This window comes from Neurospora tetraspora (genome assembly GCF_033439725.1).
Source record: "Neurospora tetraspora strain CBS 560.94 chromosome Unknown B0H65scaffold_7, whole genome shotgun sequence".
NCBI classification, from domain to species: Eukaryota; Fungi; Ascomycota; class Sordariomycetes; order Sordariales; family Sordariaceae; genus Neurospora; species Neurospora tetraspora.
In genome coordinates this window covers 756274-781090 of record NW_026944389.1, presented here as the reverse complement: position 1 = coordinate 781090, position 24817 = coordinate 756274, and the positions used below count along the sequence as shown (strand labels likewise).

Genomic DNA, 24817 nt, shown 5'->3' with positions numbered 1-24817 from the left:
CGGGCTTTTTATCTTCCTCTGGAAAATCTGTCCGAGATGGGCGTGGCAGTTTATGACCCAAGAAGATGTTCATCGAATTCTGAGGTCGAGCAAATCCAAGCCATCCAAGTCCAACACACGATCATTGACGAGTGGGCTTGGGTGACATCGAAGACCTGCCCAAATCGCTACAAGGCCTGGCACCGCGGGGCGCACAAGCCCTCGCCTTACACCGCAACGTTCTGTCTCAGCGACGTCCAGTCAAGTCAGAAGGTAACGAGCCAGCTGCTTCAAATTTTTGCAGAGCCATAACCTTACTGAGACGGAAGTTGCCGACGGCGTCCGCCGCAAGGTTGTCGTTTTTTCCTAGGATGCAAACGCCGAGTCCAAGCTCTTCTACGATTTGGGCTACTATTCCTGTGACAACGATGTTGAGCACTGGGATTTTCAGCTCTGGCTTCCGGTTTGAACCGGTTCGGCCATGCCAAAAAGACTAAAGCCGAAAGGTTCTACGAGCCAACGGGCGTTGGTAGATGTAGGTAAACTCCCATACTATAAGGTACCCAAGGTCTCGCAGCGCTGTATTGAAATCAAATTGCCAAGCCAAATATAAATAAACAATCAAATACAAATAAATAAATATGCGTGCATATTTGATTTGCCTAAATAAATATACATCGATATTTGATTTGACATATTTGCCCGCCCGGCAAAATCCCCGAGTTAAAGTTCAAATTAGCAAAACCCCTTTATTTTTACCCCTAAAGATTACTACTATCGGGACCCCAAACCCCTATACACGGCATCCTAAACCCTATATACAACTAATTAATTCGCTCGAGCTACCTAGAGGGACCTACATTTTAAAATTTCTAGTATTTTAAATTACCGCCCGCATTCTAAGTGCCTTTTTAACATTATATCGCCAACCTTCTACCCTAATTAGCTCGCCTCTAAAATTAAGCTTCATTGTACCCAACCGCACTAAATCGTTCGCAATACCTATTAATTATCCTTCCCCCTTATCGCCAATTAGTACTAACTTCTATTTAACGCTATTAATACTACTACCGCCGCTATTAAAATACCCGTTATTAAAAACCCCGGAACCTCGTCTATTGCGGGTAATATACTAACTATCTCTTTTAAAGATTCAACTGCGTATATAGAGGCTATTAATATATTCGATAGGATACGCCGTCTCCCCCTCCGTCGATAAATCAATTATTTAAAAGCGATCTACCCTAACGATTTACCTAAGAATATTAAAGGTATATTGAAGGTTATTTAGCAAGGAGATTAATATATACTAAAAATATAGTTATATAAATATTTTAAACGAAGTTCCTATTTAATTAAAGTATTTAGAAATCATAAGTTCGATAATTATTAATATTATAATGTATATAATAAATTCTATGTCCTTTATATTACTAATTCAATTTTTATTCACTTTTAATATATTTATAGAATTAAGAAGCTTATTAGCAAGGATACCGATTAACTAAAATTTAAGAAGGCTTGCTCTATCGTAGAGTAATTATAATAAATTAACTTCCTTATTGTTAAACCTATTAACGAAGTATTTTGCGAATTATTAGTAGAAATAATTATTATAATACGCCTCCTATTTAATTTTATTAAAAAAAGTATTTCGAGGGTTCTTATAGTTAATAAATTGTAATATAGTTAATAACCTACTACTAAAATCGTACTATAGCTTTATAATATAGATAAAAAATAAGTATATATACTATTTTATTTATTTTCAAGAGCGTTTAAATAAGTCCTCTTAATAGAAGTACTTCTCTCTTAATTTCTAGACCTCCTTAAACGGCTTTATTATATTTTCAATATTTGTTTATTACGTAAATTACTATAATAGTATTAAAAATAATTTATTTAGCCTCTTTTAAATTTATAGTAATTATAACGGCGAAAATATTAGGGTTTGCCTTCTACGAATTATTAAATTCTATAAAATTAAAAATAATAAAATCGGTTTCTTTTAGTACGATAATATTAATTCTAATAATTATTATATTTATTACGTCTTTAAATGATTATACCCCGCCCTTTCGAACGAGGAATTCGAAATAAAAGTACTTTATTATTATTTTCGTTATTTTAATTATATTTTAAATTTTAGTACGAAGGCTATTATTAAATCCTCCCTATCTTATACTACTAATACTAATTATTCCTTTTCTTACTTTTCCACTATTAAAAAAAATATTATATTATAGGAGTAGTGCAAGTAAAGGTTAGTTAAAAGGCTTTATAATATCGTATAATTTATTTAACGAAACCCTTTAAAGCGGATAAAGTTCTAAGAGATTATATAGTTTAGGCAGTATTCTAATATTAATAATAAATTGTCTCCCTTCCTAAATATATATATAAAGGAAGACGAAGTTTCTCTTACTATTAGCATTATCTTTAATAACATAACGTACTAGAATTCAAATTACTATATAATATAACGCGCTTAGAAATTACGCTACTTTATTAATTACTATATTAATAAGGCTATATAATATTTAAACGTCTCAATGAAGCTCCCTAAACAAAATCAATTCAATAATAATAATTAAACTATCTTTACTTCTATTATAAATATAATACATTACTTTAAAAACCTTACTAAAAAGTTTAAGAAGCGGGGTCTTTACTTTTTAACCGTTATACCTAATTTATACCGCTTTATTACTATTTTTAATAATAAGAAGGTGCAATTCAATAAAAGGATTATTTTAATATATTTAAGGGTCTAAATATCCTAAAATCTAATATTATAATCTCTAATACCCAACGGTACCGTATACGCACTTTATAAATTTAATCCTCTCCTCAAATCCAATCCTCCTCCTCCTCCTCCTTTTAAATCGAGTTCTTTTAAAATAATAAATTTCGTATTAACTATACTAACGATTTAATTAACAATGGTATAGAATACATTAATTTAATATTTAATAGAATTATTACTAAACTAAAAAAATGTAAAGACTTAATAAAAAAGGAAAATATTATATACTAAATTATTCATATCTTCAACCCTAATTATTATAATAAATAGGTAATAAAATATCTTTCTAATTACAAATATAGAAAAATTATTAAGGATTTCCAAATCGTATATCATAAAAGCTACGCCAACGCCCTTGTTCAAAACCCGCCAATTAATACCAATAATTAATAAATTAAATTAACTAATAACGATTAATTCATCGACCCTAATTTCTATAATACCCTCCCTTTATAGCCAAAGAAGGAAAATAAATTATACTACTACCTCAACGACGAAATCTACGCTATTAATAATATAATCGGCTAATAGAAAACTAATTAATCCTTATACCCTCATTCAATACGTATAATATTTAACTATTATTCTATTCCTTCTATAGCAAACGATTATACACGGTCTTTTAGCAGCGCCAGACTAATTATTAATAATTAGAAGCACAATTTTTCCGCTAAGTCTATTAATATCGTCGAGAGTTTGAAGTTCTGGCTAGAGAACGGGCTTAAAAAGTATAACTAAAATAGGAGTTTAAGAACTGACAACGACGACGACGTCTCGAATAGGGAATCTAGTATTCTAATGAAGTTTAGGGAGGTCTAGGGAGGCTGTACGTAAAGAAAAATGAAAAATCAGGGTTCAAATGCACCAGAAATCACGATTTTACGAGTTCAAATATTTAACCAAATAAATATCGATGTCAACTCAAATAAATACGATTTCATATTTGACCCACTCAAATAAATACAGATCGATATTTATTTATATTTGATTTGAATACAGCGCTGAGGTCTCGGCTTTCACAGACTCATAAGAGGAGCACTCCTCGCTCGTTTTAAGATCTTCTTCCTCCATCCAACCAATTCTCATCACATCGTCCGTAAATCAGCTCCGACACGTCTCCGAGCTCCATACCTCTACAAAACTCGGACCGAGGCCAAACGCGACGTCGTAAACTGTCATACTATCTCCTTCAAAATGCCACCCATTCACCAACCACGCCATGATCCCTCTGGCAACAGGGGAACTTGTTGCAGTCCCGTCTCTTTCAACATGATCACCACTCAAGGTTTTTGGTGAGGCCTTCCCTTCACAGCAACTCTTGGCAACCATTCACCTGTACTGCATGTGGCCCACCACTCAAAATATTCCATATCTCTGACCCTCCAGGATTACTATTTATAGCCCTCCACAATCGTCATCTTCCTCCTTTTTTGCTTCCTCCCTATAGAGCACAACCCACAAAGCTAACTTCCCTCCATCTCCAAGAACGTACTCACATTTGTCTCCGTACACAAGCTCTCAGGTACCTGCCTACACCAAACGTAAGTTGATCTATCTGTCGACCGTTCACAACCTTTTCCTTTCGGTTAGCTGACAAAAATCTTCAGCGGCGCACCATTTCAGTTTCAAGCGGTTGAGTTACCCTGGTTCACCTACCTACACATTCAACAAAATGTGCTTCAAGTGTTACTCGGATCAGCCCACGGTTCCTATAATCCTATGCCAGAACCACCACCCGAGGTTAAGACTTATAGGGGCTTGGCTGAATTCCAGTCCTTGTATGCCGACACCGTAATCGTAGCCATCGATCTGGAAGGAATCGACCACCGGAATGGTATCCATGCAAACGGGCTGGAGATTTGGGAGAAGGTGTCCGAGGTCGGTGCTTCATTTTTCGACCCTCGGGACGTTCGTCTCGACTCCGGGTCTCCCTCGGCGACTACATGTAGTCCAAAGCAATCGCCTCTTAACACCTCCACGGAGAGGCTGTCGTCGATCGTCAAGTACATCATTACATACCACGCGATTATCAATCGCTGGCGCCAATGGACCGAAGAGACGTGCGACGCCCCGCACCACAAGACCCACGACAAGGCGCATACGGCAAAGCCTTATCACTGCATGGTCACCGAGTCCTGCTTCCGAACCCATGAGGGGGCATTATCTGACCTTGATCGCCTTCTGCGCGATCTGTCCATTAGAAATCTCACCGCAGAAGAAATCGAGACAGGCAAGCGTCGTATGGTGCAGATCATCTACTGGGACGCTCGCATGGAATCTACCCGGTTCCACGACATAGATTTCGATGTCGGCTGGTACGGGGCCATAGCATGGGGCTTTCAACAGTTCAAGCCCTTCCGGTCGAGAAACGAAAAGGCTCGGACGGGTGCCGAAAAGGCCTTTGACAGTCTTGGGGCCCTCGGAACGGGGGCCGGGGGCATGGCAGTGCTCCATATTCGTCAGGTCTTCAAAACCGACCGTCTGACTAGCGGGCGGGCCACTAGTCAGGGCTAGCGATTCGTACACGACCAGCGACTCGTACCGAGCGGGGTACATCCCCCACCCGCCATTTAACTAGCAAATAAAAGTCGCTCATCCGGAGCCAATAGTTTTTTTTAATAATATATCCATATTTTATAATCGCATACAATATCGCTAACACGACCAGCATATGTATCAACCCATAAAATTATCATTATTTTGCACATGCATGAATCTAATAATATAGATTATTTATATTGGAAATTAAATATATCAAAAATTATATATCCCTTATTATTGTAGGGGTTCAACCTCTTTATAGTTACAATCCCTATATCCCTCCTCTTCGTCGTCGTTATCGTCGTTGTAAATAGCTTTATCGACGTTATCATCCTCGATATCCTCGTCCTTATACTCCTTATACTCTTTATCCTCTCAATTTATTTATACCTATCGTTTATTATTAGGATACTACTATTCCGGGTCTTTCTATATATTTACTAGCTCATTATCTTTAATAATTTTAACTTCCCCTAGTTCCTCCTTTATAAAGGGGATATTACCTTTACTAGTTAATTTAGCGGTAATAATATTATTTATAACCTTCTTTCTTACTTCGTTAATTACTTATAGAGTACGTAGCTTAGGAGGATTACTAGGAAGTTACTAGTATAAGGGTAGGGTAACGTCTTATATAGTACGGGTACGGTTAAACTTCAATTGCTTAACCTCCTTATTTATAGCCTTCTATTTTTCTATTTAATAGTAATTCTAATGGTTAGCCCTCTCTTTATAATATTTATTAATTAGCTAATCGAAGTTAAAAAAACGTATAATATGTAATTTAATATACTATCAAATTTCCTTTCTTAATATTTTAAATATATATAACCGTAACCGTTCGCTAACTAACTGTACCTTTTGTATAGTAATAAAGCTACTAATCTATCCCCTTAATATATTTTACTCTTATTAAAATTCGTAATTATAAATACGTTCGTCTTCTTTCTTAATAAAGGTAATACGCTGGTATTCATTTGTTGCAACGCGTAAACGGTTATTACTAATAATAATTATATTGCTATGCTTTAATAAATAGTTAGTATTATATATATTACGTAATATTACCTTAATTATTTCTTCTTTACGCTTATATTTAAATTCAACCTCCTTTACGGCTATTAGATTGAGGGTATTGCTAGCTTTATCTCGCTTGGCTAGTATATATAAGACTGTAAGTAAGATAGCGCAATTACTTTTAATTATAAACGATAGCTATTATTTAATATATTTATTATACTTTTTAATAAACGGGAAGTTAAATATTAATATAATTGTACTATTCTAATCTTAAATAGTATAGTCCTTTGTCTTTAGTATAAATAGCTCTATTAAAGTAGGGAGTTCTCTTATTATAGGGGGGTTAGCTAATATAAGTAAAGAAGGATTATTTAGTATAATTATAGTACGAGCTCTGGTATGCGAAGGGGTATCTTTTCTTCTTCTATATTAAAATTAATAATTCCTTGCTTAGTAAGATGAGTAATGCATCCTCTCCTCTATTTAATATATTTTTTATTTATTAATAAGGTTAACGGATTACGAAGGTTTAAGAGAATTAGATTAGGGTTGAAAGGATTTAAACCAGTTCGTTTTTAAATAGAATAAATATTATTCCTTTTAAATACCTTTTATCGGAGTTGCTTAACGCTATTAAGAAAGTCTAATTTATTAAAATCCACGTTATAGAATACTATCCTCTTCCAAATATTAATTTAATAAAAGTTTTTATAGATTTAGAATATACTGATATTAAAAGGTTGAAGGAAGTGGGTAGAATGAGGGGGTAAAAGGAATAGTGTAATATAGTTCTTTCTATATTATTCGTAAAATTTAATAGTATAGTAATTACTATAATTATTTAATATTAATACCCTCCTTTCCTCTTTATTAATAGGTTATGAGTGCTCCTCTTGGTGTTTGAATTAATTTAATGTATACTAGTTATTTATATAACTTTGTAGGGAAGTGGTAATAATTGTCCCGTTATCGAAGGAATTATTAATATACTTGTATATAATATTAACGTTAGGAAGTATTTACGAAGGGAGGTATAGTCCGACTAAATATAGAAATAGCTTTAAAGATAATAATAAAAATTCTTTAATTAGGGTTAATAAATTATATTTTAATTATTTTACTATAAGTCTATATATAATAGGCTTTATTTGATACGCTAACTTTAAAATTAAATTTATCCTTATTCTATATATTATTTAACTTAACTTTATACTTCGTAATAGTATTATAGAAAGAATAAAGACTTCTTCTATATTTATCCTAGTCTATAAAGCCTTACGTACTTACGCTATCGATTTAGTTCGAACGCTATAGAAACTTTCCTTCTTTATATATCGATATACCTATCTACTATTAATACGAGGGATAATAATAGAATTATCGTTACTATTATCACAATTTAATTTTATTGAAGTAATTACCGCTAATACTAACCGCTAAAGGGTTATTTCGATACCTGTAAAGGACGGTTAATAGGGTAAATATTAATAAAAATAATAAGTAATATTAACTAATAAATATTTGCATATTAATCTAAATATATATAATAAAATCCTCCTTTCTAATTAACAGTTTATTAAAGCTGCTATTCCCTACTACAGAACTTGCTCCCTTATAGTGGTTAATAATTTATTTATATAAAATTCGAAATGCCTTCGCTATATTTATTATAGTTTTGAATCATTTATTTTGAAATATTTTTACGGCGGTTTGGACGCTCCTTTCTATTTGGAGCGTCTCCTAAACATTACTAACGATATTTTTAATATTAAAAATTAAGTTAATAAGCGTTAGATTAGGGCGTAAGGAGCCGTTAGTAGATTTATGAAGTAAATAAAGTATAGCGTAGTAAATAGGAGATATAGTGATAAAAAGATAGTCTAATAGAGAAATAGAAGGAAGTAATATAGTAGGGAAATAAAGGAATTGAATAAAGGGGGTTAAATATAATTAAGACTAATTATACGTAAATATAAGTATACTTATTAATATTATTAAGCAAATAATTTAAGAAGTAAGCAGTTGAGTACAAATGGCTGGTATATATTTAAAATGTTAGGCAGTACGGGGAATTAGGTTATATGTAATAAAAAGAAAATTATTAAATAGATCTATATTAATTTACTAGCAAAATGGCGGTGTAGGGAGGTACCCCCAATTTTAGGTACGAGTCGCTGGTCGTGTACGAGTCGCTGGTCGTGTACGAGTCGCTGGCCCTGACTAGTGGCCCGCCCGCTAGTTAGACGGTCGGTTTTGAAGACCTGACGAGTAACGCTGCCAATGACACCTTCACTCAGCTTGTCGCGTTCTTGAGGTTCATGCTCATCAATGACCGAGGATGAGTGGAAGGAGTGGCGTGGTCGCTCGGACTTGTACCCTGGGGTCCTGGATCCGATTGACTTGTCATGGATCAATGACCAAATCTGGAAGTCGAACCAGGAGCTTCGCCCGATGCTTCAACCAGGAGAGAAGCCTGAGGAAGTTGAGGATCCTGAGGATCCTGAGCCCGTCATTGTCCACCATAGCGCAATGGCCGAGATCAAGGCTGGTGTCACTTCCACCACTATCGGTAGCGAGCCGGAGTCAAGCAGCTGGGCTGATGCTCTGCGAAAGCCGGTAGAGAAGGTCTCTATTCCAACTACGCTATGGTCACCGACATCTAGTTGGCCTTCAACGACGTCGAATTCCTCCTCCTGGGATTCCTGGGGTTGGAAGTCAACTACACCTTGGTCGTCCGCTTGGACTCTGCCGGAACCTGTTGAGGACCACGTCGCTGGACTGCCGGCCAAGATGAGCAAGCATGTACTCATCAGCCCCGCTGCAGCATCTACTTCTACCCCATCCACCACAAAGATTGAGGAAAGTGGCTGGACTCTCGTCGCTCACAGCAGGCGCCAAACTAAGAAGACGGTCTCCTGGCAAAGCACCAGGTCCCCTCCTCTAGACACCAAGCGCGGCAAATCCGACCACAGAGGCAACAAGCATGCCACCAGACCCATCGGATCTAGCAAGCCCAACAGGCAGCTCGTCAACGCTTCTCTCAATTCTGATACCGCGCCACATGCAGGCACTGCCAAACCGCCAACCAACAGCAAGCCCGCCCCTGAGGGATCATCTGCCGCCATCCACTGGGCTCAGCTTCGTTCTGCAGGTAATCAACATACCCGCAGACCTGACTGAGTCACGACGACGCAAAAGTTTGCGGTTAGCATCAGCAAGCGCAAAATCATCAAAAAGGAGCCAATGAGCAAAGTCTCAAACAACAAGCCTGCGGGAACTGGGATACATCAATCAAAGCCCAAAGGGAAGCAGGCGTTGGCATGATCTCTTGCACAAACAGGGCCGGAGTTCAAGCCGGGCCGCGGGAATCAGCAGTGCCAAAGTCAAAAACGCCGCTCCCTCTACCCGAGTGGGGAATCGAAAGGTTTCGCTTGTAGAGGTATGTGGTCACAGTCACTACCTCTACCGCTAAAAGGTGACGCGTAAGGAGGAGTGAGTGGAAGCAATCAGGGTTCACGCGTGAGGCAAGGGCGACGGGTGAAAGTGGGGGTGTGATGGTAGCATGGTGGGTGACGGTTTACATGGGGACAAAGGGGGAAAGCGGCTACTGGCTAGAGGGTGATTGCATCTGGAAGACACCAAACATGAAGTGGAAGGAATCAGGGGGTGAGTCAGGGATTGGTAAGGTAGTTGGGGTGGACGGCACAACATATTGATAACATCATCAGCTTTTCGCGTTGGTTGGTATTCGGTCTAGGTGGAATGCTATTTATTACTTCTGATTCCCATGTTGATTCTTGCAATCTTGCCCATTCGGTTCATGTTCTTGTTGATATTGTTGATGTTTTTTTTTTTACATGACTTCCTGTCGTTGACTCAGGGTGAACAATCAAGCTAGGGAGATTAGTGCGTTACCATACGGGATTGCATTTAGTTTCCCAATGGTCAACTGTTTTCCAATGTATTCCTCTTTACGATGTCATCAGTTTGTCCTGTAGAAAACGGTAGACAAACTGTGTGGAGCAAGAGCACTCCTGCCCTGTTCCTTGGCGGCTTGTTGTTGATGGAGCTTGCCAATCGAACGTCTACTGTTGGATTACACAAAGAGCATTGCTATGGGAAGCTGCCATCAGGCAAAGATTCAAACTGGAAACTGTGACTCTCAATATGTATAAAGCTGAGCCTTGATCTTCCTGTTTACGACCTGCCTCTTGATGGGGGCCATTCTTCTCCTTTCAGAACCTTAACTTGACGACCACCGATCAATTGCTCGCCGCATACAACAATGGGCTTCGAACGCCAATAGCGAGGCGGCTAAACGGAATTATAGGATTGCTACGATAGTCGAGGGAATGCACCGGACTCGAGTGCGAACGCGGCGCCCTGGCTTCCGTCGGACATCACACAATCCCGTGCCTCTGGCCGCAGATGTCTCAACGCTAGGGTCAAGGGGGTTTGAGGCAAAAGGAGGAGATTCCGGTGGGCCAAGATAGAGGTTGTGTTTGGATTACCAGTATCTCCCTTTTGCACGTTTTGTTTTGGTCATCGCCTATGGGTAGAAGACTGGATGGCACTAACGGAAGCCCATTCACAGACGTACAGGTACTCGAGGGGTTATCGTGGGTGGAAAGGTTGGGCCGATACCTACAATCTTCCCGCCCTTTCAAGCCTGAGTCACGGGACATACCAGACGAGCGAGCATGGCTGTGTCTGTTTGGTCCTCTCGGTCAGACGAATCGATCTGTTAACGAGTAGGGCAAGGTTTCTTGCATGCAGACACAGATTTCAAGCAAGGTGAAGGGGCCTTGGGTCAGTCTTTTCCGTTCACTTTTTGGAAAACGGCCTGTAAACCTGAAGCTATTCCCAATCCGGAGTACGGCCACTCTGATCTGAACCCGGATGGTGCATCAACAACACCAAAACATAAGACGACGGACACGAAAAACGTTTGTGCACCTCTGGTCTGTTGTAGCCACTTCCACTTCCCTTCACTCGGCGTCCGAAATTCGATATTTTTTTTTCTTCTCCTCCACCCCTATTTAAACCCTCCTCCCTCCACCACCCAATATTTTTGTTCCTTTGCTTTCGTTCTTCAACTCAGAGCAAAAGCCCCTACGAGAACCACCCGCGAGAACAACCCTCACGAGAACAGACTCTGCCAGATCTTTGAGCCTTTTTCCTTACCAGCAAAAGCCAGGAATCCGGGAAGACAACCTTCGAACGCACTTGCGTCACTTCATTTCAAAGTAATTATCTCCCTCCTCTTCTTACATATTCATTACATCCATTCTAATACACCCCTCTAGAACATCTTTACCCAACTCACTACCTCCACTTTACCGCCGTCCATCATGTCCTCCAAGTCAGGCTGGCCCCGTCTTCTCGAGGCGGACCGCCCCCCGCCTATCTACGCCTTCAACAACCTCAAAATATTTATCAAGGGCAACATCAGCGATAGCATCATCGTCGTACTTAACGTGGAGTATATCGACCATGAAGGCAAAGATACAACTGCCTTAGAGGCTTTTTCAAAGCTTGAGAGTCGCAACTATAGACTTCAGGCATATTAATTTCGAAAAAGCAGACTACCAGACCTTGGTAGAAGCGATCGAAGCCCAGCACATCATCACAACAGAGTTCAAGGACATTACGGAGGAAACGTGCCCCAACCCGGATCACCTGCCCGAGGATCCAAGGTGGGAATTCAACCACATTGCAAGGCCATACCACGGACAATTCACAAAGTCCGTGTTCAAATGCCGAGCAGATGCCATGGAGGATCTTTACCACTACATGCGGTCATTAACGACAAAGGACCTCACCGAGCAAGAGCGAAAGGAGGGGTCTCAGAGGGAGATCAAGGTCCTCTTCTGGGACTCCCGACTAGAAGAGCGTCTCTTCAAGCAAACGCGCCTAGACCTGGCGGAGTTGGGGGGAAATATTGAACTTTGGGACCTGCAGATCTGGCAGCCCTTCGATCACCGCTTCCGGCAGATTCGTCCATTCTTCCCACCCGAGTCCTGGGAGCTGCGCCGCCCTCATCGCACGAAGGCCAAGACGGTCTTCCACTCCCTCGGTATTGCAGGCATCTATCTCCACAACGCAGCCAACGACAACGTTGCGGAGGTCCTTACCCTGCTCTCGTTCATCACGATGACAGAGCAAGAGTGGGACACTTGGCATACCAGGAAGGAAGACCTGCCACCCAAAGCACATGCCTCGTGGGACCAAATGCAGGCAACCTTTTCGCATAATTATGCCCAGCGGCCCACTCGATCCCGGTTTTCGGAAGAGGACCTTGCTTGGGCGAAATCAGACGCCCGCATTGCGCGCCAGATGGAAAGGATCAGGAGGCTTGAAGAGGCGGGTGAAACAGATATTATCTGGGACGACGAGGCGGTGGAGGTGGACATAAAAACTTCAGAATGGGATATTGGTGATAGTTGGAAATTCTATTCTTAGTTTACTACGTTCAATGTTGACTGTGATTTACTTTAACCCGTGATGCCTTTCTTTTCAGATTCGTCTCTCAGCACCGCCTTAAAAGGTGTATATAGAGGTACCTACCTGTAACCCTCAATATGCTAGAGTGTGCCTCCCCTTCGGCTCGCCTGATCCCGCCTCCTTGAGCCCCGATCTTCAACTATGATCATTTACAATGCATCCGAGTGTCCATCGACCATCACAGACATCCATCCAGCAAGAAGTCGATTTCTTTTGTTGCCGTTGCTCTTCAGCTCACAGCAGAAGCGCATACAAGAACCCACCTTGCCAGACATTGACTTTGCAAAGAGCTACACTCCACGCACGCCCAAAAACTCCTTAGGTACGCCCTTCAAGTACACCACCTTAAGACACTCAAAAAAAAAGATTCCGTACTTCTATTTGCATTGGCTTTTGTCTTCGATATACACTTTTCCGTCCATTCTCCAAGCTGGTATGACGTTATTCTAACTCGTTAAGTCTTAATTGAGGAAGCGTACTAGACGGTGCACTTTTTGTGAGGTAAAAGCGCGAGTATGGTTCCTTTTCCTTCTTGCACTTTGGAAAAATGGGCGTACCTGGGGAGTTTTTGGGCGTGCGTGGAGTGTAGCTCTTTGCAAATTCTTTCCGCCATTTGCCTGATTAGTAACAACAAGAGATCTTGGGCGGTCATCTTGCAAAGAAGACGCCTCTCTTTTTCTTCCTAAGTAATTACCTCTTTTCCATTTCTTCCTACCTCTATATATTTTGAACATCATCCTATCAAGAACCCACGAGAACATGTTTACCATACTACTCCCGCACCTTACAACTTTTCACAATAGAGATTATCATTAGCAACGTACGCTAGACGAGCTCACCGAAGCATATTATAATATATAACGACCTTAACATTCTAGGCTGAATTGGATGACACTATAATCGCGGCCCTCGATTTTGAGTTGGTCGACTATTTCAAATAATGTAGGACCCCTCTACCAAAGTGGTGCACCATATCCGAAATTAGCGTGGCTGTATTCGACCCGCGCCTGGCATCATATCAAGACAACGATTTAAGCAGCCTAGCCCGTCACATCAAGGCGGAGCATATCATCGACTACCAATGTCAGTGGTGCACCGAAGAAACGTGCACAAACCCAACTATCCATCCGCCGGGTAACCTGCGTCCGAGGCATTATGCCCGCCCTTACCACTGCCAATTTGCACACTCAACTATCAAAACCAAGGACGAGTCATTCCCCTGGCTTATTGACTTTATTACGACCCTGACCAAGCAAAGCCTCACCCCAGAGGAGAAAGCAAGCGGGAAACAGAGGAAAATCAAAATCCTCTTCTGGGACTATCGGACGGAGATGGAAGTATTGGATGCAGAGGAAGTCAACATCGACCTCAAGGGGCTTGGTACAGACATCGAGCTGTGGGATCTGCAGACCTGGTCCCCAATTGTCAGGGTGTTCTTCCCATGGCCTGATGAGCGCATGCGCGTCAACTGTGGGGTGGCCTTGCCTCTCTGGGAATACAGGGTGGTGAAAAGGGTTCTCAAGGCATTATTTTCCACAACGCGGCGAACGATACCGTGGCCGAGATCCTGGCTTTCCTTCGGTTCATGACCATGACGAGGAAGGAATGGGAGATATGGCATGACAACCGGGAAAAGCTCAACACGGTTTCCCTAGACTTCATCGACCCGACCATCTGGCGTAGTAACTGGGCGAAAAGCCAGCCGCTACCTCCTATGCCACCGCCACCGCCACCGCCACTGCCACCTCCACCACGAATACCATCACCAACTCCGTCAGAAGAGTGGCCAGACAGCTCGTGGACAGACGGCTCGTGGCCACACGGCTCGTGGCCAGACAACTGAACTCACACTGGTAGAGGTGTAACATCGGACTCCCTTGAGAGTTGTCGGTACATCCACTGTCGAGGTACGGGCAGGCTCTACAGTATTTTCCCAGAGGCAGCTCTCGGGACGTGGAAAGAGGTCTTGGCTCCAATTTTTGCAAAGGTGGTATCTCGATTCTGAGTTTCAGACTTGATTGTAGAAGGGCGGCATGACGAAAAGATTCCATAGTAGATAAGTGGTTAAGCTAAAAACCATCATTATTTCTTGCCTCTATATGTCTCTTTTGACCATCGATCTCGTTCTATGCGTTAACCCCTGGGCCTATCTTGCATGTGGCCTTGGACCTTTGACACCTTTATATATAATGTAATCCATTCCGAGACTGCTCCAGTAGAACATCTTTACCCAAATCACCACCTTACCACCCTCCATCATATCCTCCATGTTAGGCTGGCCCCGTCTTCTTGTGGCGGACGCCCCCCCGTCTAGAGATATCTAAGGTACGCCTTTGACAATCTTAAGAGGTTCGTTAAAGGCTCTATTAGTGATAGTATTGTCGTCGCACTTGATGTGGAGTGTATCGACTATGAAGGAAAAGATGCGATTGCCTTGGAAGCGTTTTTAGAGCTTGGAGTCGCAACTATAAACTTTAGGCGTATCAACCTCGAAAAAACAAACTACCAAACCTTAGCAGAAACGATCGAAGCCCAGCATATCATTACAACAGAATTTAAGGATATTATAGAGGAAACATAGACTAACACGAATTACTAGCCCGGAAATCCAAGGCGCCAAGTACACTGAAGAGACCTGCCCGGCCTTTTACCACAGAAAGTTCGCCGATAAGCCCGGAAAACAGCACTCAGTCAGGCCTTACCACTGTGCATTTGCGCGCTCGACCTTCAACTGTGGTGGTTGAGCTCTTTTTTCTGGGAGCTGGCACGCTAAGACCGAACTAAGGAAGAGCTTGAAAACGATAAGCAACGCTCTATCAAGATTCTCTTCTGGGACTACCGCCTAGAGAAAGACATCCTAGATCAAGGCGGTTTTAACGCAACAGACCTAGGCATCAGTCAACTATGTGATGGCCGCCAAAACGCCTGCAAATCCCACGGCCTGGGACTACCAAGGCCAACTGGCATTTTGCAAGAACGTGGAGGATAGGTACTAAGTTTGTTATTCTGTGTCTCCCTTCTGGGTTTCGAAAAGGGAAAGACCACGAGGGCCCAGGATCTCAGCGTCTTGAAGAGCTTCTACGAGAGGGTCAATAGCGTCAAGAACAAACTAGACCAGCCTGCTTCATACGACCCTTTTCCTCAACTCGAGGCCTCGGCCACTGCTGCTTCTGCAGCAGCAGGTGTTCATGAATAGCACGAGATAACGGCAGTAGCAGTTGAAAGGCAGTTTTATCGCTTGGTTATTTATTCCTAGAGGTATATCTGACCTTGATTCGACTTGATCAACGAGGACTTTGTTCCCGTTCTGTGTTTCCCAAAATCCCATTCACTTCTCCTGATCGTGACCTGGGTTTTATTTCTCCCACAGCATATTTAATCCCCTGCTCCCCTCCTCTAACTCGCACTTCTGTTCTTCCTTCTCCAGGTCAATTCCTCTTACAATCGGAACTCAAAAAGTTAAGATAGGAAACCGAACTGTCAAGACAGTAACACATCAAATCGACCCTCGTCGACAGACCAGTGTCCTAGCAACCCACCGCAAAGTTGAGGTAAGGATAATCCCGCAGGCAGCAAGCATCATCCAAGTCGGTACTAACACATAAGGTACCCTAGAAGTGTCTTCAGTATTCGTCATCATGGCTCCCATGACGCCTGCGCCTCCCATGGTCTGGGACCACGAAAGCCTCCTTTCCTTTAAGAAGGAATTGGAGGATGCAATTCTGATCACCATTGACCTCGAAGGTGTTGATCACCTCGTGAAGAAGTTCGACAAGCCTGCTCCGACAAACTACGAGAAGTTGTCAGAAGTGGGCATCGCCACGTACGACCCACGTGAGAAGGTGTCGACGTCGACCACCAACGACATGGAGGTCCTCGGCTCGTGCATTCGCGCCCATCACACCATCGTTCATCAATTTCGCCGTGTCACCGAAGAGACCTGCCCGGCAGGTTATCACAAGAGGTTTGCCAAAGATCCGAAGAAACAGCATGCTGCGCGCCCCTACCATTGCGCCTTCGCCAAATCAATCATCAAACCGACCCAACAGGCACTGGAAGGTGTGAAGAACCTCATCAAAGAACTCTCCGGCCAGAATCTCACCAAGTCTGAGGTCCAAAGTGGCAAGGACCGGCACATTTGCATCCTTTACTGGGCCGCCAACATGGAGGAGACGGTCTTTTCGCAGGCCGGGATTGACCTGACTACTGCTGGCTCCCAAGTCACGATTTGGGACATGCAGCTCTGGTCGATTTTTCAGATCCGCTTCCAGAAGGGGCAGGCCAAAGGCGAAGAAGCGTTCAAGTCACTCGGCGCTCTAGGAGATGGCCTCAACTTACACAACGCCACGAACGACTGCGTGGCCCAGTTGCTTTCATTGCTGAAGGTTTTGAGTATGCAGGAGTCCGAATGGAACTCCTGGTTCCACCAGCTTGCTGATCTTCCTCTGATGCCCATGTCCTGGATGAAGGCGAGCATCTATCAGCACAACTTTAACATGCGGCCCAGGACCCTCCACGACAACGCATACACCAGGGCTTCTCAGGGTCAATCCTCTAAGCATTTCAAGAATCAGTCGGCTTACCAGCACCGCCAACAAACTCAACATATCAACACTCAGACAACCACCAAGCCCTCGATCAACACCCAGACAACCAGCAAGCCCTCGGTCAACACCCAGACAACCAGCAAACCCACGCAAGACACTTCCTCCTCGAAGAAGTCTGATGAGAGCCAGAAGGAGATCGCACCGAAGGGCAAAGAGAACACTGCCCCTGTGGCGAATACCGATGAGGTTAGCCAGTTCTGGGCAAAGTACGACAAGAGCAAAGTTTCTTCGGCCATGGGCAAGTACAGGAGGCCCACCACCGCTGCGGTGCCGAAGAGCGAGCATGTCTCGGGCTGGCCGGCTGGTATGCCGGGCTGGTAATCTGGAATGTCTTGGAGGATCCGCGAGTGATGGTTGTCCGCAGAGAACAGGTCTCAGGATATGAAGGGGTAGGACTATGGAGAATTCATGTATTTCATTGTGAATACCGTCTTACATCCATGGAGAGCTCACGAGATGTATTGCAGGCACCTCTAGCTTGATGACGCTTAGGGAAGGGACATTGAGAAGGATGTAGAAGGAGCATTTGTTGGCGTCTGGGCATCGGACTAGTGCTTTACAAGGCGGTACAGGTAGCGTGTTGTTTGCGACAGGCTCGGACTTTCCTGTCCCGGAAGGTAGAGAAGAGAAGGAACGTTTTGTACCTCTACCTACCCGTCTTTCTAGCTTTCATTTGAAACATATAGGTACCTCACTCATTGCCCATCATCTTGTAGTGTGAACAGTTCATTCCATGCAAACAAATTTGCTCGATGAAGGCAACCGCCACATGCATCTCGTCGCCTTAACTTCTGCTTCTCAAACAGCAACCGGAACGTATGCTACCAGTTTCAGTTTTGCCTTGTTTCGTTTGTTCGTTGTCCTCTGCCAGTACCACTCCAGAGCGTACGGCTTCACAATTGGCCGTCTCCTATCAACACATGGACTGTCCTATGGAAGCCTGTCAAATTTCTGGTTTGCGCGTGCTATATACCTCTAGCAAAGATGTTAGAGATTGGCATCGCAATTTACGACCCGCGAAATAGTCCCTCCGCATCCCAAACCACGTCGACCACCCCCAAGTCTAATACACTCCTCGAGGACTTGGGAAGATCTACAACCGCTCATCACATCCTGGTTGATGAGTGAAAGCACGAGACAGAAGTGACCTGCAAAACCTTTTGGCACAAGGGCCGCAAAAACAAGCCGGGAAGACCTCACAAAGCGCGGCCATACCACTGCCAGTTCGCAAAGTCAACCATTCTAGGCCACGATGAGTCGATCAACTGGTTGAAGGACGTCCTCCAAAGCCTTACAAACCAGAACCTCACTGCCAAGTAAAAGGAAAACGGAGACCAAATACAGGTCAGAATCCTCTTCTGGGATTCAGGCCTTGAGGATAGAATCTTCCGACAGGCTGGCATCAACCTGCACGAGCTTGGCAACGACGTCCTCCAAGCATGGTCGCTGTTCAGAATTCGGTTCAACAAGGGATCAACAACGGTCAAGAAATTTCACAAGCCCAACCCGGCATGGTTCTCATCCATAGAACGTGCCCACCAGGGTCGTACAAATGGGTATCACGTTACTCTGTCTCAAATGCACATAGGAGCTGTGGACGGCCTCGGAGGTCCAGTTGAAGGATGAAGGTACGGGAAGAAAGCCGGGAAGGGAGCCAGGCAGTGCTGGATGAACAGAACCTTGTACGAAAATGACATTCACCGATATTATGCCCTTGAAACCATCACGGGACCTTAACCTTGACCGGATTCCTTGCCAGCCCGTAGTCTCGACCTGAAAACCTTGAAGGCTCGTTCCCATTCACTGCGCCCCGTGGTTGGCGATTTTCTCTCCCGCCGTCCTATAAGATGATTCCCAGTTCTTCCTCCCCACAACTTTTTTTTCTACCATCCTTTGCATCCAGATCAAGGCAAGCAGCAACATCAGCAGCCACACTCTTCATCATGGATTCCACTTGGGACTCAGACGCCTGCGACCTGGACGATGGTCTCGTTATTCCAGGAGGGATCGGCGCATCAGCTCCCCCCGCTGTTTACTCATTCGAAGAACTCAAAGACTTCCGTGTTCAGACGAAGGACGCAGTGATTATTGCGGTCGACTTCGAATGCGTCGACCACTTGAACCAGCAGTTCGGAAAAGACTTTTACGGCAAAATGTCGGAAATCGGCATCGCCACCTATGATCCTCGACAAAGCACCAGTCTCGATACAGGTAACATTGCGAAGGATATCGCCGCCCAACATATCATTGTTGAGGAGTGGAAGGGCATCACAGAGAGAACTTGCCCTGCTTTTTTCCACCGCAAGAACACCAAGAAGCCCAATAAGGCCCCTGCGCCGCACAAAGCGCGGCCTTATCACTGTATGTTTGCGAGGTCGACTATCGGCCTCAGCAAGGAGCAGGGGATGGAAAGGTTGAAGGATGCCATAAGGCAGGCTACGGTCAGCAACCTCACCGCTGACGAGAAGGAAACGGGTGCCGAGCGACAAGTGAGAATCATCGTTTGGTGTGCGGAGAGGGAAGAGAAGGTTTTTAGCCAGGCTGGGGTTCACCTGGACGAACTCGGCTCGGACGTCAAAATGTGGGACTTCCAGATATGGATGCCCTTCCGCCTTCGCTTCCCCCATTACCGCACAGCAGGCGAGACCGCTTTTGCATCTTTGGGCGTTGTGGGAGCGCTGGATTCTGAGGGACAGCCATCGACCGTCCTTCATAACGCAACTAAGGACACGGTTGCGGAAGTTCTCGCGTTCCTTCGGTTCATGGTGATGACAGAAGCTGAGTGGAGTTCTTGGCTTGACCAGAAGGTTGACTTAACCCCGATGTCGTTCGACTGGGTCGATCAGACTGTTTACCAGCACAACATCGCCCAAAACCCCATGCCCAAGCCGACGGACAAGGGCCGCGGAAAGCCTCGGGGTGGAAAGAGCTACATGTACAACACCAGACAGCCCAGAAGGAACACAGCGTCTCAGCCAAGCAACAAGACGACGACCACGGCAGCCGCTACGAAGATATCGACGAGCCCAGCGACCAGAGTTCGACTTGTGATCAAGGAGACACCGAACAGCACAGGAGGACCGTCCACTTTGGAAAAGCCCGACTCGGACAACATCGCATCGACCAACGGCTGGGGTAATAGTTTCGGAAACGGTTCGGGAAGCAATCCGAGTGAGGGTCAATTCAGCGGCTGGCCCAAGACTCCTAACAATGATGGGTGTGACAGTTCATCCAGCAGCGGTCCCAAGACTCCAAGCGAGTATGGCGATGAGGCAGAGGGTCCATTCAGCGGCTGGCCCAAGGGTTCAAGCGACTATGGCGATGAAAGCCCATTCAGCGGGTGGCCCAAGGGTTCAAGCGAGTATGGTGATGAAAGCCCATTGAGCGGTTGGCCCAAGGGTACAAGCAATGGATCTCACGATCATGTTGGCAATGGTTGGAGGGCACACTCGAGCACTGGCTACGAGAGCTCCAAGACCGAGACCTCCAAAGAGAACACTGATCGTGACAGGGTTCTCAACCACAATGACTGGTGGGACGCTTACAACGAGCGGTCTAGAAACGCAGGAGTCTCTTTCAAGGCCAATGGTTATAGGGGACGTTCTGCTCCGCGGGGAAGAGGCAACCGCTCAAACTGGCGGTAGAGCGTTACCAGCATCAAAGCGACAGGCCGGGGTGTGTGGCTTTAGCATCTCTGGGTACGACCTTTAGCACCGATAGAGCCAGATCACTCGAAAGAGGAAACGGGGTTTTAATGAAAATCGAGATTGGGGATAAAGTATCCGTTGGAATGGTTCTAGAAAGCTTATAGGAAGCCTGTACTTTCAGGACTCCTTTCGGTCTGCTGCAGGGAAGTGGAGGAACGGCAAAGATATTGGGCATCCCACAACACTCTTTAGTATCGGACGTAAAGTTCCGGGCTATCTATGTACCTCTAGGCAGCCGTTAGACTTTGCTTAATATTCTCCCATTACGTATCCTCTCATGTGCAGTGTCTGAAATTTTGGAGCGGCTTGAAATAATTGCCATGTCTTGAGCCATACATGACGCTTCAATGTTTGCGGTCTCGTGCAATCAACACATAGACTACCTAGTCGAGCTGTCAAGGCTTCAACCCCCCCGCAAAGGCTTCACACTTTCCCTATTTTCCCGCTATGGTACCTCTAGGTAAAGAAGACCCCGGGAGTGTATGTGGGTGATCTATATAGCATGATGAGAATACACCAATATGCAGTAATACACAGAACCTCACTACGATACAACAGAAAGCGAAAGTGGTGAGCAAGAGGCAGGTCAAACTTCAACTTCTTTTCTGGAATACCGGCCTCGAGGATACCTAAGATGCTTTGCCAGGCTGGCATCAATTCGCACGAGATCGGCAATAACATCCAAGCTTGGGACCTCCAGGCGTGGTCACCGTTCCGCATCCCTTTCAACAACGGCAAGAACAATGGTCAAGCAAAGGGAAGGGAGAAGAAGCTTTTGCTAGCTTGGGGGTGCTGGGAACGACAGGCGATGAAGGAAAGTCCTCTACAGTTCTTCACAATGCAACGAATGATACAGTTGCACAACTGTTGGCCTTCCTGCGTCTCACGGTCATGAAGAGCGGAGAATGGATTGCATGGTTCGATGACAAGATCGACCTCACTCCGATTTCGGTCGACTGGCTGGACATGACCATTTACAAGCACAACATTAACTAGCCGGAGCCCTGGATACCAGAAGAGACATCAGCCAAGAAAGCCAAAGAAGGGGGCATGGGAACCGGTATCGTGGGAACCAGGTCCAGTCTTCGAATGGAAAGCAAATTTCAAGTGGCAAACTCGAGGTTTCTTTACACTAGTGTACCTTACACATTCATTCGCGGTTTACATGCAAAATAGAGGTAGTGGAGGTGATTTGGGGTATGTTCTTTGTGACAGGGTATTTGAGGCTCCCACGTCTATTCCTGATGCCGCTTTGTCGTGCTTTGATCACTACCTCAACATAGAAATATATCTCTACAGACAGAGGTAACCGACAAACCGACGTCGAGGCCCCTGGGATAGATGGCTGGTCTATGTATGTAGACAACTCGTCCTTATGTGCAGACAACACTTCCACTGCTACAGACGCTTATGGTTGGGTGTACATTGTATTCGCGAGTCCGGAGGGAAATGGGGAAAACATTGGGCATACTGACGCCTGGAAAGAGCACTATCACAAGTCGAAGTCATCAGGGCTTGGGGTCGCGTCTTTCGATCCGAGAATCAAACTGTACCAAGGGAACGTAACAACTGGGTTAAGACAGACATCATCAGAGTCAAAAACTCACTTATATAGAGTGTGGATGACGATCGAAGTGAACCGAAGACCAGCCAGCAATGCGCTTCACTCAACGGACCCTTGAGCTATCACCAAGCCTTGGATACAACCTGATGTTGTGGATTCTTTGGTTAGCGGCCCTGGAGAACCTGAAGTTTTGATCTTGTCCCTCACCTCCAAACCTTCACACCGACATTCACCGGCTACCTACTCTTCGTGATGATACCATTCACAGTTCCTGGCGGGGCTTGAAGGTTACAATTTTTCCCACAACCTATTTAATTCCCAGCTCCCACACCGGAGCTGGAATTTCTTCTTTTCTCCTCAACACCACACCCACAAACTGGAACTTTTTATTTTTCCAGCTCGCCTCACAGCACGTGCAAACTGCATCTCCTTCCCTCTCCTAATCACTTCACAGAAAACAATCAGGTAAGAGCGATGATGTTACCGCGCATGGTCATTCGTGCTAACAATTCCGCATCAGACAACATGGAATACATCACCGCGACAGAGCCAACCCTGGTCTGGGACTACGAGACCCTTCGTAAGTTCCGCCAGGTGTTGGGACGGGAGGACCCAGTCATCCTTTCCGTCGACTTCGAGAATGTCGACCACCTTGTCGGAGCCGGCATCACACACTATGAGAAGATGTCAGAGCTGGGAGTCGCCATATACGACACGAAAAAGCGACCATCGTCCAACGATCGCCCCAAGGCCGGCGACAACAGCAATCGCCGCCTCGAAAGCCTTGCTAAATTCATCATATCCGAGCACATCATCACCGAAGAATTCCGGAATAAGACGGAGGAGACATGTGATGCGCCCTATCACCGCCGCGCCGACAAGAACCCCGGTCTTGCTCACCATGCGAGGCCCTACCACTGTCGATTTGTTGAGTCCACCTTCCTCAGCAAAGAAGACACCATCCAACGTCTCCGAACCCTCATCCAGGACGTTTCCACACAAAACCTCACTGATGACGAGAAAGCCGCTGGCGCGACCCGAGCCATCAAGATCATCACTTGGGCTTCGCACTGCGAGGAGTCCACATTCTACCACGGCGGACTAAACCCTGCTTCTTTGGGCTTGAACATCGAGCTCTGGGATTACCAGTTATGGTATCCCTTCCGTGCTCGGTTTCACGAGAATCCAAACTCTCGCAATGCTAAGACCAAGGGCGAAAAGGCCTTTAGTTCCTTGGGCGCTTTAGGAGAGGGGCTGCCATTGCACAACGGGTGCAATGATACAGTCGCCCAGCTGATTGCCTTTCTACGCTTCATGGTAATGACCGAGGGTGAATGGACGGCTTGGTTCGATCAGAAGGTCGACCTGGCCCCAATTTCTTTCGACTGGGTCAGCCCTAACATCTACCGGTCCAACCTCGCAAAGGCGCCGATTCCCGAACCCAAGGTCAAGGGCAAAGGAAAGTGGAAAGGAAACCAGAAAGGTGGAAACAACCGGAACTACCAAGGATACAGACAACCCAAACAGACCACATCCTGGAAGCCGACCCAGGCCGAAACCGCTCCTTCGTCCAACTCCACGCCCAAAGTTCTTGCCGACAAGATGGCGAACTTAAACTTAGAACAGTCGTCATTAAGCAAGTCCACTCCAAGCGACAGCTCCAGCACTGGTTGGCCGGAGGGTATGGACGGGTTCAGTGATTGGAGCCAGAGTTCCAAAAACAGCTCTGGTGACAACACGAGCAGTGGTTGGCCAGATGACATGGATTACCCAGCTCAGAACAATGGCTTTGAGGATAGTGGAAACAATGCTCAGCATGACAATGCAAGAAGAGGTTGGCCGAATAGCGCAGACAACGGCGAAGAGCACTCCGATCTCACCATCAAGGCCCTCAACCACGATGACTCTTTCAAGAAGGCGCCGAAAAAGGAACAAACGAGGACGCAAGAAAAAGTATGTGGAAGAGGTCGAATGGGCTTTGTAGGGCCAAAAATTGTTGTCAAGCTGAAGGTCGGTTGCGTAAGGTACTTGCGAGCGACTTGGAGGGCTTTGCATGGAACTTTCATCTGCGAAGCATCTGGCAGATTGA

The 24817-nt window shown here is 44.8% G+C and overlaps 8 protein-coding genes across 8 annotated transcripts; all 8 read left to right on the top strand.

The window, feature by feature from the left end:
• Positions 1-36: 36 nt before the first annotated feature.
• Positions 37-448, top strand: B0H65DRAFT_445152 (uncharacterized protein; the record flags this gene model as incomplete). Its single annotated transcript, XM_062825722.1, has 2 exons — positions 37-252; positions 350-448. 2 exons carry the CDS (start codon positions 37-39, stop codon positions 446-448), a joined length of 315 nt encoding a protein of 104 aa, XP_062678236.1.
• A 3414-nt stretch (positions 449-3862) lies between these two features.
• On the top strand, positions 3863-5299 carry B0H65DRAFT_541739 (uncharacterized protein; the record flags this gene model as incomplete). Its single annotated transcript, XM_062829186.1, has 3 exons — positions 3863-4070; positions 4187-4326; positions 4376-5299. The coding sequence occupies exons 1-3, from the start codon at positions 3980-3982 to the stop codon at positions 5297-5299; spliced, it is 1155 nt and encodes a 384-aa protein (XP_062678235.1). The 5' UTR covers positions 3863-3979.
• Positions 5300-8563: 3264 nt separating this feature from the next.
• Positions 8564-9693, top strand: B0H65DRAFT_283518 (uncharacterized protein). Its single transcript, XM_062822910.1, has one exon. The coding sequence runs from the start codon at positions 8675-8677 to the stop codon at positions 9524-9526; it is 852 nt and encodes a 283-aa protein (XP_062678234.1). The 5' UTR covers positions 8564-8674; the 3' UTR covers positions 9527-9693.
• A 2004-nt stretch (positions 9694-11697) lies between these two features.
• B0H65DRAFT_445149 (uncharacterized protein) lies at positions 11698-12808 on the top strand (the record flags this gene model as incomplete). Its single annotated transcript, XM_062825721.1, has 2 exons — positions 11698-11828; positions 11908-12808. 2 exons carry the CDS (start codon positions 11698-11700, stop codon positions 12806-12808), a joined length of 1032 nt encoding a protein of 343 aa, XP_062678233.1.
• Positions 12809-16488: 3680 nt separating this feature from the next.
• Positions 16489-17778, top strand: B0H65DRAFT_511192 (uncharacterized protein; the record flags this gene model as incomplete). Its single annotated transcript, XM_062828466.1, has 1 exon — positions 16489-17778. One exon carries the CDS (start codon positions 16489-16491, stop codon positions 17776-17778), a length of 1290 nt encoding a protein of 429 aa, XP_062678232.1.
• Positions 17779-19400: 1622 nt separating this feature from the next.
• On the top strand, positions 19401-21101 carry B0H65DRAFT_551637 (uncharacterized protein; the record flags this gene model as incomplete). The annotated part of the gene is made up of 1 exon (XM_062829832.1): positions 19401-21101. One exon carries the CDS (start codon positions 19401-19403, stop codon positions 21099-21101), a length of 1701 nt encoding a protein of 566 aa, XP_062678231.1.
• A 697-nt stretch (positions 21102-21798) lies between these two features.
• On the top strand, positions 21799-22160 carry B0H65DRAFT_551636 (uncharacterized protein; the record flags this gene model as incomplete). The annotated part of the gene is made up of 2 exons (XM_062829831.1): positions 21799-21910; positions 22021-22160. The coding sequence occupies 2 exons, from the start codon at positions 21799-21801 to the stop codon at positions 22158-22160; spliced, it is 252 nt and encodes an 83-aa protein (XP_062678230.1).
• Positions 22161-23253: 1093 nt separating this feature from the next.
• Positions 23254-24817, top strand: B0H65DRAFT_551635 (uncharacterized protein; the record flags this gene model as incomplete). The annotated part of the gene is made up of 2 exons (XM_062829830.1): positions 23254-24681; positions 24803-24817. 2 exons carry the CDS (start codon positions 23254-23256, stop codon positions 24815-24817), a joined length of 1443 nt encoding a protein of 480 aa, XP_062678229.1.